This window comes from Typopeltis vanoorti, chromosome 17 (assembly GCF_054136105.1).
Source record: "Typopeltis vanoorti isolate ZY-2024b chromosome 17, IOZ_Tvanoo_1.0, whole genome shotgun sequence".
Lineage (NCBI taxonomy): Eukaryota > Metazoa > Arthropoda > Arachnida > Uropygi > Thelyphonidae > Typopeltis > Typopeltis vanoorti.
In genome coordinates this window covers 66,315,253-66,327,691 of record NC_143565.1, presented here as the reverse complement: position 1 = coordinate 66,327,691, position 12,439 = coordinate 66,315,253, and the positions used below count along the sequence as shown (strand labels likewise).

The window sequence follows — 12,439 nt, the reverse complement described above, 5'->3', positions numbered from 1 at the left end:
GCAAACAACTGAATATCTGGCTGCAATCCATTGACAATATCATTCATAGAAAGGTTAAACAATATGGGGTCCTAATACTGAGACCTGAGGGACCCACAACTCTTGTAATTGTCTGCTTCTTTGATGCAGTTCCGTCATACACAACTTTCTCATAACTATAAACTAGCCAATCCCCTAACCTGATATTTAAACCAATATGCTGTAACTTAAATATCAGCTTACCATGAGTCATCCTGTCAAATGTGTTTGTAAAATCCAAAAATAATGGCAGTATATAGCTTTCTCTCTTCATTGTTCCTGTTAGCTTATTATAAAAGGCAATTACGAAGGTGGTCTGAAAAGTTCTCGGCCTCGACCATAGATGGCAACACCATCAGCAAGATTTTTTTTTATAAGTTGGTACATCTGTCATAAGCATCCATGTGAAATTGCAGGTCATCCTATCAAGTAGTTTGTTTTATACAGCTGCCTGAAGCAAAAGTGTTGTCTGTACCCATTGAAATGGATAAAACTGAGTATCATGCAGCTATAAAATTCTTTGTAAAAGAAGGTTTAACACCAAAAGAAATTCATTCGAAGTTTAAGCCTTGAATATGATCCACATGAAGGACATCCAAAAAGTGTAACAACAGAAACCATTGATCAAGTGCACGATATGGTATTAGGTGACCAGTGAGTCAAAGTGCGTGAAATTGCTGAGACTACAGGCATTTCAAAAGAACGTGTAGTATATATTTTGCATGAAGAATTGCAAACGAAAAAACTTTATGCAAGATGGGTGCCATGCTTGTTCACAGCAGATCAAAAACTCACTCACATGAAAATCTCTGAAGAGTGCTTGGAACATTTTAACAAGAATAAAACTAATTTTGTGCATCGATTTATTACTATCGATGAAATTGCTGAGACTATAGGCATTTCAAAAGAACGTGTAGGATATATTTTGCATGAAGAATTGCAAATGAAAAAGCTTTGTGCAAGATGGGTGCCATGCTTGTTCACAGCAGATCAAAAACACACTCACATGAAAATCTCTGAACAGTGCTTGGAACATTTTAACAAGAATAAAACTAATTTTTTGTATCGATTTATTACTATGGATGAGACTTGGATTCACTATTACACACCAGAATCCAAACAGCAGTTTGAATTCTGGTGTGTAATAGTGAATTTTCAGTGGACAGAAGTTTCAAAACAAATTTTCAGTGGACAGAATCCGGTTGTTCAGTGTCAAAGAAGAAAAAGTCGGTTCCATCAGCAGGAAAGGTAATGGCATCGGTGTTTTGGAATGCTAAAGGCATTTTGTTTATTAATTATCTTGAAAAGGGTAAAATAATAACCGAGGAATATTATTCCAATCTTTTAATCAGACTATGCAAAAAAAATTGTGAGAAAAGACCCGGTTTGCAGAAGAAAAAAATCATCTTTCATCAGGACAATGCACCTGCCCACAAAGATGTTTTGGCAATGGGAAAATTAAGGGATCTGCACTATAAATTGTTGGAACATCCACCCTATTCCCCAGATTTGGCTCCCACTGACTTCTAGCTCTTCCCAAAACTAAAACTCTTCCTCGCTGGTCAGCAATTTTCTTCGAACCAAGAGGTGATTGCAGCTGTAGAGAGATATATTGTAGATCTTACTAATAACCGCTACAGGATAATGATGCTGGAGCATCGCTGGAATAAATGTATCAGTCTTAAGGGAGATTATGTTGAAAAATAAAAATAATTTTGAAATTATAAATTCGTTTTTTCATTGTTAGGCCGAGAACTGTTCAGACCAGCCTTGTATATTACTAAAACAAGAGTGTCCCTTAGGACACTCTTGTTTTAGTAATATACGAGGTTATAATACGTTAGTAATATACCTAATGTATATTACTAACATATATTTAGTAATATACGTTAGGCCAAAAACTTTTCAGACCAGCCTCGTATATTACTAAAACAAGAGTGTCCCATAGCAAATCCATGCAGACCCGCATAGATAACATTACTATCTATGGTTCTGATTTTATAGTAGATATTCATTTTACACCAAATCTTCTTCTCTTTTTCACTTGAAACATAAAATTTGCGACTGCTGCTAATAAATATTTCTTCACTAGTTCCAATGCTCTGGTTATATCTGTCCCCTCCAATTCTGCCCCAAGCTGATTTCCAAGATCACTATAATCACCTGCCTTATAATTCCACATAAAATTATTTTCTCCTCAATACCTCTGCAATGTCTACTCATTCCCCAAGTCAAGGCCATATGATTACTCTCTTCCACTGGGGACAAGGATGGCATTTCAGTTACAATCAGGTCTTCAGATGTCTGGACCAAATCCAAAACTCTTGAGCCTCTTGTTTCTTCTACTATATGTTGCTTGAGACATATGTGTTTCAAGAATAACAGAAATTCAATTCCCTTACTACTAAATGCTGTTTCCTTTTCCCAATTTATACTGCCATAATTAAAATCTTTGATGATTACTTGTTTTGCACTTGCCAAACTCAACATTTTCTGCTTCTCAAGCTCTGAATTCCCTGACCTATAGTAACATCCCAGTAAATATACTATCCTGCCCATCCCCACCTCATACCATATACCCTTCATATGTTCAATCTGCTCTCTCAGTTTCCCTTTCTCTAGACATTCAACCACCCAACTGTCATCCTCTAAATCTACTACATTCATTTCTACATGACATTCATTTTATTCACCCTCGATCATGCTACTCCCCTCTCTTCCAGCAATCACTTTGTCTAATGCATTTGCTACCTTTTTATTAATACATAAGTAGTTGATTGAAAGTACATAAGCAGTTGCTAAAACATGATCTCCATTTAGTATCTAAGTTAGTAAGGAGTTGTTACAGGATCAACGTTGAAGAGTTTTACATAAAATGGTGGGAGATGAGTTGGAAGAACAAGAGGTCATCCCTGGAAGCTGTGCAAGTAGTGTGTGAGCAAGAGAGTAAGAAGCAGGATTTTTACGAGTTGTGAATGATTGGAATGCATTACCTGAGAGTGTGCAGTGAATTTGAATGTATTTAAGGCTCAGTATGATGAGCTGTGTGTATAACAGAGGGACCTGTCATGATGAGTTTTGACTACAATGGGAGATCTTGAGATGATGATGATGATGATAATAAAACTGATTAATACCTTCATAAAGAGAGCAAGAATGTAAGAGAAATAAAGAAGTCTAGCTGTAACATATGACAAAGCAACTTACTCGTTCTCTACTACATGATGTCCCTTCTAGTGCAGGATGAGCAGCAAATGATACTCCACTTCCACCATATCCAGTATCACAACGAAGCATTCTACAGATTTCCTATTTATGTATATATATCAAAAAAAAAAAGTTTCAAATTTTGTGCAATTATTTTTCGCATTTTGTGTGTGTGCACACATGCATGCATTTTATCAAATTTTACAAGTAAAGTATTGTTATATCATACTGTGCTGTTATCAACCACATAGATGCAAAATATATGTTCAGATATTATTATTAGGACATTATCATTATCGCCACACAGACATTCCCATGGACTTGCTATGAGAGACCTACAATAACATTATTCATACAATGCCTATAATACTCCTTAAGCTCATTTACTCAAATTACACTCAAAAATCTCTGGCAACCAGTCCACCATTTCCCAAGCATAAAACTAGTCATATCCTTGCTAACTCACTGTTTTCCACAGCAACCCCTTGTTCTCTCCCTTAGTGTCATTATTATTATTATTATTATTCATGACACCTCCAAGGAGTCTGAAGACTCATCGTGGGAGGACACCTACTGTACAACTCTCCGTCTCCACCACTACCGAATCTCTACTACCAATCAAGTACATCAGCACCATCCACTGCCCATTACCACAACAAGTATTTTTTGTTTGTAAATTGCATGTGTTCTGAAGGGCCGATTTTTCTATATGCGGGATGAAAAACCCGAGTTTCCGGGAGAATAAACCCTGCTACCTCCGAATGAGATTGGCTAACTCACCTTCAATTGAAAATGTCCATATAAAGATTCCTCCTGTCACAACGAGAATCAAACTCTAGCCTTTTCCAATCAAAGGGTGCAATGTACCATTGTTCTTCCAATTGTGCTACGGAGGCGCAATTGTCACGTATCAAAAAATTTCTTCTGAATTTATTTCCTAATATCCTCTTAATAATTTACACATCTACTTCTATGAAATCCCTGTTTTCACCTATATAGGATGCACTTCTGGATCCTCTACACCACTTCCTTATGCTCACGTGGTCCAGATGACCAATGTGATCTGTATTAAAAAGGTACAACAACTTTCTTATTCCTACTCCTGAACTTGTTTTTTAGTATCCAAGTGATTCTCCATACTACTGTGTCCACTTTTGTAACATGTATCCTGAACTTCAATTGACTACCTGTAGCTCAACTACTGTATTATTACTTTGACTCCCAAATCTCTAGACTAGCGATTTTCAACCGGTGTGCAGCGGCACATTGGTGTGCTGCAAGATTTGTGAAAACAAATTAATTGAAAGAAATAATATCATAATTCGTGCATTTATTCCCTTGAAGCTCCCAAAAAGGATAAGTAATTGCTATTGTTAATATCTTCTGTATGTAAATCAATCAAAATTATGCCTATTTTTTGCCAGATCATCAAAAAAAAATTAAAAAAATGTACTTTCAGTGTGCCACAGAATTTTAATAATTAGTCTAGGTGTGCCATATTATGAAAAAGGTTGAAAATCACTGCTCTAGACTAATCAGTTTTTGCAGTGCAGTCCCACAATACAATATACAGATTATAATCTTTTCAGCCCAAACATGCTATGACTGTTATAGATTACCCATGACCTACCTTTTATCTCTTGACACCTGACTGGCAAACAGATGGCACATCCACTCTGAAATCAACAGGCTGTGGGGTTCAGATTCCACTGTAGACATGAATGTTTGCAAATGTCTTTATTCTACATTCTACAAATGACTAGTTTGGCTGAATGGAGTATCTCTATATGTTAACATTTATGCCACAGTGGGATGTTTGGGAAGTGAATCTAATCTTTAAAGGTACCTGTGGCATTACTATAATCAATAAATTACATGATAACCACAGTAATTAACTTTAATGAAATGAAAGTACAGATATTTCATACTGAAAATAACAGTACATCATCAGTGTGTAGAAACAAGCAAATTGGTGGTTCACCAATTAAACCGTTGCTGCGTGCTAGAAATTAATATTAATAAATATAATTAAAAACTATTTTTGATGGTTACATAAAATAAAAATCTCCCAAACTTTTGGGAGAGAGAGAGAGACAATTATTACTATTACTATTATTACGGGCAACTCCAGGGAGTCATTAGACTCATCGAGGGAGGCCCCAAATCATTTTCATCACAACTATTCGACATTCATACAGTATCTATCATACCTCGCCTTAAACTCATTCACTGTCACAGCATCCACCACAGACGCAGGGAGCGCATTCCACTCATTCACTACTCTAAAAGTAAAGAACCCAGCTCTAACACCTTTACTAACCACACTTTTGCCCAGTTTCCATGGATGTCCCCTAGTCCTCCCACAACCAGCCCTGTTCTCAAAAATATCTTCTGAATTAATTTTATAGAAACCCTTCAGTAATTTGAATGTCTCAATCATATCTCCCCTCCTCCGCCTATCAACCAATTTTTGCAACCCACAAATCCTCAACCTGTTCTCATACGGTTCATTCCACAGACCTGCTATCATCTTGGTCACTCGCCTCTGGATCCTCTCCACCTCCTCCCCATCAAGAAGAAACCTAGGTGACCAAATCTGAGCACAGTAGTCGAGATGAGGTCTTATCAAGGCTCGATACAGAGGAACAATAACCTGCTTGTCTCTGCTTGTCAACGTATTCTTCAGCAACCAAGTGATTTGATGAGCTGATTTGGCCACTTTTGCAATGTGTCCCCTAAATTTCAATTCCTTATCCACCAACACTCCTAAATCTCGTGCCTCATCAATTTCCTGGAGCACGGTTCCACCAATGCAGTAAACTGCCTCCCATCTTTTCACCCCAAAATGCATAACCTTACATTTTGCCACATTAAATTGACATCCATTCTCCCTAGCCCAGACCTCCAATCTAACCAAATCATCCTGCAAAATTTTGATGTCATCTGCATTCACTATTGCCCTACCCAACTTCGCATCATCCGCAAACAAATGAACTGTTCTTCTCAGATCCTTTCCTATATCATTTATGAACAAATTAAACAGCAGTGGTCCAAGAACAGATCCTTGTGGTACACCACTAGTCACAGGCCGTCTTGTGGACTCTACTCCTGAGTAAACCACTCTCTGATATCTCTCCGTTAACCACCCTCCTATCCATCTCACCAACCCTATGTCCATTCCCATATGCTGCAATTTACTGATTAGAATTCCATGTGGTATCCTGTCAAAGGCCTTAGCAAGGTCCAGCAGAATCACTGTAAACCCATTTCCCTTATCCAGTTCAGCCGTCACTGTGTTATAATACGTGAGCAAGTTACTGAGGCATGACCTACCCTTCACAAAACCATGCTGTCCCCGATACAGTATCCCATTTTCTTCTATCCAATCTTGTATTTTCCTCTTGACTATTTTCTCTAAGACCTTGATAATGATTCCTGTTATGCTGATTGGCCGGTAATTTTCAACAGCAGCCTTGGAACCACCTTTGTGCAGTGGAACTATTTTCCCCTCTTTCCTTGGGACTGACCCAGTCCTGAGGCTCAAATTAAACATAATGGTCAAGGGCACTGACAATTCTTTGGCCGCTTCACGTACGACACGAGCTGGTATACCATCCAATCCCACAGATGTATTGACATTGAGGTTCTGTAATAGACTAGTTACCTCTACCTCATTCATCACAATTCCAGTATAAGCTGTTGGTTCCTCCATTTCCGCAAAGCCACCACCTGGATGATATACTCTTGCAAAGTGCTCGCTCAGTAATTCCACAACATCGACTGATTCAGTTACCTCCCTACCCTCAGCATTTTTTAAGATCATTCTACCATGAGCATTTTTCCTTTTACTTGCAACATATTGAAAAAACTGTTTGGGATTCTCTTTAGCCTGCATGGCCAATTTCCTTTCGTAATCTGCTTTTGCTTTTCTTACCACCCTTGTTACCATCCTGGCCTGAGCTTTATACTGTTCATGCACCTGATGGTCACCCTTCTCCTTAAATTCCCTCCACAATTGTTTCTTTTTTTGCAGCTCAAGCTTAATAGTGTTATTCATCCATTTAACCCCTACCTGATTTATTATTCGGACTCTTGGTATACAGTCAACCATTGCCTCCTGCAAACAGTTCTTAACCACCTCCCATGCACCATCAACATCCAGCCCTTGCAGTTTTACATGCCATGGCATTGAGCCAAGCACACACCTAAGCTTGTCATACTTACCAGCCCTGTAATTCCACATATACCCTGTCTTAATTGTAAATTCGACTCCTTTAGCCACCTCCCAAGTCATGACCTTATGGTCACTCTCACCAATTGGTGGCAACATTTTCATGTTCGTTACAGCTACATTCTCAGTTGCAATTACTAGGTCCAGCACTCTCTGCCCCCTGGTATTTTCCAATACATGTTGCCGTAGATAGTTGTCTCTTAATAACTGCATAAAATCCAATTCCTTCCTCCCATGTGCCCTCTCCTCTTTCCAGTCAATGTTACCATAATTGAAATCACCCATAATAATTATCCTCCTTCCATTCATTTCTTCTATTTGCTTATGCATACTATTCCCACCATCCACTCCATCACCCGGTCTATAGCAGCACCCAATTGTATATTTTGTTCTGCTAGATTGTATCTCACACCAAACAGCCTCAAATGTGCTTTTTTCCCCATCCTGCAGTTCCACTTCTATACTCCTTGGCTGAAGCTCATCAGCTATCATCAATAACACTCCTCCCCCCTTTTTATTCACCCTGTCACTCCTGAACACGCTATACCCATCGCATTCAATCCCACTAGCTTTATCATCTTCTGTCAGCCATGTTTCACTAATACCGACAACCTGTGGCCTGGAAGTGCCAACCATGGCCAAAAACTCTTCCTTCTTGTTCCTAATACTCCTGGCATTAGTGTACATGAATCGCAGAAGCCCATTTGTCCCATCCCTACTTTGATTCCTTATACTAATTATCCCATTCTGATTTGTTGTCCGTCGTACTCGCCCGGGCATAATATACTCATTCATACACTTAACTGCCCCCCCTAAAGTCTGCATATCTACTCCCCCCCCTCTTAATAAATCTAGTTTCCCTGAGTCTGTACATCCAGTTCCACATCATTCATCAACACTCTTTCAAGTCTCCGTACACCAACTCCATTCAAATGTAACCCATCCATCTTATATAAGTCCTTTCGCCCATCGAACTCATTCCACACATCCACAAATTCCACACCACTCTCCATGCATAACCCACGCATAAAGTCATTGGCAATTATGGCCCTCCTTCTAAACACTTCGCTGTCATACCGTGGTAAGATACTCACCATCCTAACTCTCTCACTCTTCTCTTTTGCTACCTCAAACAACTCCCTCACATCCTCTATCATTTCCATTTTGTCCTCTTTCAAATCATTCGTTCCTGCCACTATTATCATCTCTTTCACCCTCTGTTTTTGCAGTCGAATAGATTCGCTGACGTCCTTTATGTTCGCACCCAGCTGGCACGACTCCGTTAAACTCTCAATTATTACGCCTCTTAATAGCGAATCCCCATACAGCACTTGCTCCTTCATTTTATTGACGTTTACTTACATTCTATTATCTGCCGTCACAGACTTCCGCCGGTTATTTGTTGGTACGTTCAACACACATTTTTGCATACGCTCCAGTTGTCGTTTGGCTCTGTGTATCGCGCCATTTAAACGGGCAATTTCGCTACTCGCATTTATCTCACCATTTTCATTATCGATCAAATCATCCATTCCTTCGGTGTTTCTATCTTCATTTACACTTTCAGCGACGCTCTGACACATATCTGGCACTACCACGCAATTCTCTAGTACACCGCCATTTTCTACATTCTGATTACCGTTAACGATATCAGTCTCGATACACGAAACACGCTTGAAGTCCTCATTCTCTTTACACTTTCTACACATATTAACTCCACTATCACTTTCTAACCAGACTCCTACCGATCTTCGCAAGGCATACATCTCACAGACAGCACATTGCATAAATTCTTTTACATCAAAACTCTTAAGCAAGCATGGCGACCTGGCCGCCATTTTTTTCTATATCGGTGCCATGTGTACGCTATCTTTTCTTAAAAATAATAATTAAAATAACAGAAAACACGCCAAAATTGCACAGACACACCAAGAAACAAAAAGCAAACAATACTACTTAAAATTCTGGTAAAATATCTAATGTTAACACAAACTGTTCCAATTCAGATTTAGATTTAGCCGATGTAAAAGGACTGCAACTTTCTTTGAAAAGGCGTTCATATTTAAACCTGCTTCTATGGAGAAGACAATATAGACATGATATGGAGAAGATGATAATAGAACACATAATGTGTGCTCGTCTCCCTCAATCTTACAACAAGAACTTCTAACTATCCAAACATTAATGAAATTTAATGGTTACAACCCTAATCAAATCCAGCAAATAATTGACTCCTATGTTCCAACACCTCAGGATTCTTCAGCAGACAACAGGGTTCTAATCCCTTATATTTCTGGAATCTCTGAACCGATTGGTAGAATTTTGAAGAATTATCATCTCATTCCCACATATTTTCCTATCAACAAAATTTCTCATCTGTTGCCATCTACAAAAGACAAACTGTCACCTCTATCCTTAGCTGGTGTTTGCCAGATACCTTGTGAATGTAATCTAACATACTTTGGGCAGACAGGCCGTTCTGTGGAAAAAAAGAATTAATGAACATCAACATTATAATGAATTCATGAAACCTCAAAAGTTTGGTCTGCCACAACATAGTATTGACACTAAACACAGTATATAGTGGGATGAAGCTCATCTTCTCCATAGAAGCAGGTTTAAATAGGAACGCCTTTTCAAAGAAAGTTGAGAAGTCCTTTTACATTGGCCAAATCTGAATTGGAATAATTGTCTCTCTCTCACAAAAGTTTGGGAGATTCTTATTTTATGTAACCATCAAAAATAGTTTTTAATAATATTATTTATTAATATTAATTTCTAGAACGTGGAAACCGTTTTTAATTGGCAAACCACTGGCTGCTGTATGTATCTTGTATCCCCATTCCTTTGTATTTTCATTTAATTAAAGTTAATTACTGTGGTTATCATGCAATTTATTGTTTTGTGAAGTGAATGTCTTTAGGTAGATGATATTCATTACCCATTGCAAGATCACCATACCTCCGTAGGCATGGATGTTTGTGAAATTACTAGTGATGGTGGTGGAAGTAGATGGCATTGGTGTAGATGATGCAGTGGAGATGGAGAGCTGTAGATCAGGTGTGTGTCCTCCCTTGATGAGTCTTTGGACTCCTTGGAGGTGTCATGTATTAATAATAATAATAATAATACTTCCCTAATTAATGAGGCTAGAAATGTCTTTAAAAACTTCAATGTTTTTGTCTCTAAAGCAGGGTTTGTTCTGGATTATCTTACCCTCAATCACTAATAGTATTTAAGTACAGGTTGTAAATAAACATATTTTGCACTTACTTACTTACTATAGCTTTACAACTTTGTATGTAGGATTCACATACAAAAATGTACGAAATGTAGATAGATAATTGTGTTTTATTGTAATTTATAGTATGAGCCTACACATAAATTTTGAGTGCAAAGAAATCTGATACTAGTAATAACAGCAATAATACTATTGACAGGAATGTAACTGGACCACTGGACATCTAGAAAAGTAGATTCTATGCATGACAACGCCATAAATATAGAAAAGAATGAGCATCACATTATTTTATGATGGATGAGATTTTAATGCATACACATCATATTATATATATGTGTATGTCATATCTTACTGATGTACTCTCCACACTGAAATGTTATTTCTATAAAATACATACTGTAAAAGACTTGCACATTCAACTATTATCTGAAAAATAAACTCTGGAAACTGGAAACTTCAATGACTACTAAAAAACAATAAAACTTTGCTTTCCTGATTGTATCCTGATGAAGCCGATAGCATAAGCCGGTGAAACTAGTTGGTAATTAAAATAGTTATTCACCTACACTTGACCAATATCTAAATAATAGTTTATTCTCATTAATAAAACTCAATGTTTCGACCTCCTTGCTTAAGCCATCTTTAGCCATATATGCAGTATACAATATAGAAACATAAGTTTGAAACATCATGGCTGATTAACTCCAAAAATTCTGTTCATTAACTGTAGGGCAAGTCTGCCTCCTAGTGCTTTAAAAAATAAACAAACATTATATCATATAATATCTGAAGTCTTCAATTAATTTGAATTTTAGTTTTTTCCAGTGGTTGTAGGCATGACTACATTTCCAAATGCTGACTATTGAACCAATGAAACTCTATTAAGTTTCAGCATCAATCAAAAATGAGGTCAGTTCCTTGACCACTTAATTTGAAGAAGCAAGATTCTTCAAATTAATTCAGGACTGTAGATTATTTGACTGATATATTATTTAATTTTTGTTTTAATCTCTCAATAGATGGCAAGCATGTCCTACAGTTAATTAACAGAATTCTTACAGTATTCCTGAAGCTTGCCTCAACAGGGATGATGCTGAAACACTGAGTTTAATTCTTTATTGTAGTCAATAAATTTTTATTCTTCAGAAGGTAGCTGAATCTTTGTCATGCATAATGAATGCAGTACACTGGACATTCTTCCAAGTGAGAATGATCAAATATACACTTTATGACAGACAAGGAAAAGGAGTAGCTACAGTATTCAGCAGTAAATACAAAGATAATCTTCTTGAATGGCAGGCAACATCAAATAGAGTGATATGGGCAAATATCAGAATGGGGAAATGGACAATAAGACTTAGTTGTGCCAATGGTTCCAAAGAAGGTTCTACTAAGGAACAAATGGAAGAATTTCTTGAGATATTAGAGAAGGAGCTGACACAATGAAAAATGAAAAGTTTGTCCTTGCTGGAGATCAAAAAGCAGAGTCGGAAATGATTACCAGACATAGAAATGTTTTAGGAAAATTTGGAGAAAAGAGCAAAGCTAATAATAACAGTAAATGGCTGCTGGATTTCTGTTCAGGACATGAACTAGTTATCAGTAGCACCATGATCCAAAATAAAAATGTGCATGCACAAGTTCATATGGAGAGAAGATACAACAAATAAGAGGTCTCAATGACTATGCTAGAGTGGATAGCAATGTTTTTCCACTGGTTCAGGACAGAAGAGTATACAGTG

The 12,439-nt window shown here is 37.5% G+C and overlaps 1 protein-coding gene across 1 annotated transcript in view; it reads right to left on the bottom strand.

The window, feature by feature from the left end:
• Positions 1 to 12,439, bottom strand: part of LOC150097452 (A disintegrin and metalloproteinase with thrombospondin motifs adt-2-like) — a gene marked incomplete at its 3' end in the record, with an annotated part of 681,635 nt that overhangs the window by 333,699 nt on the left and 335,497 nt on the right. The window contains exon 10 of the mRNA XM_090406923.1: positions 3,226 to 3,327. Within this exon, the coding sequence (XP_090263049.1) occupies positions 3,226 to 3,327 (102 nt within the window). The remainder of the gene's footprint in view (positions 1 to 3,225; positions 3,328 to 12,439) is intronic.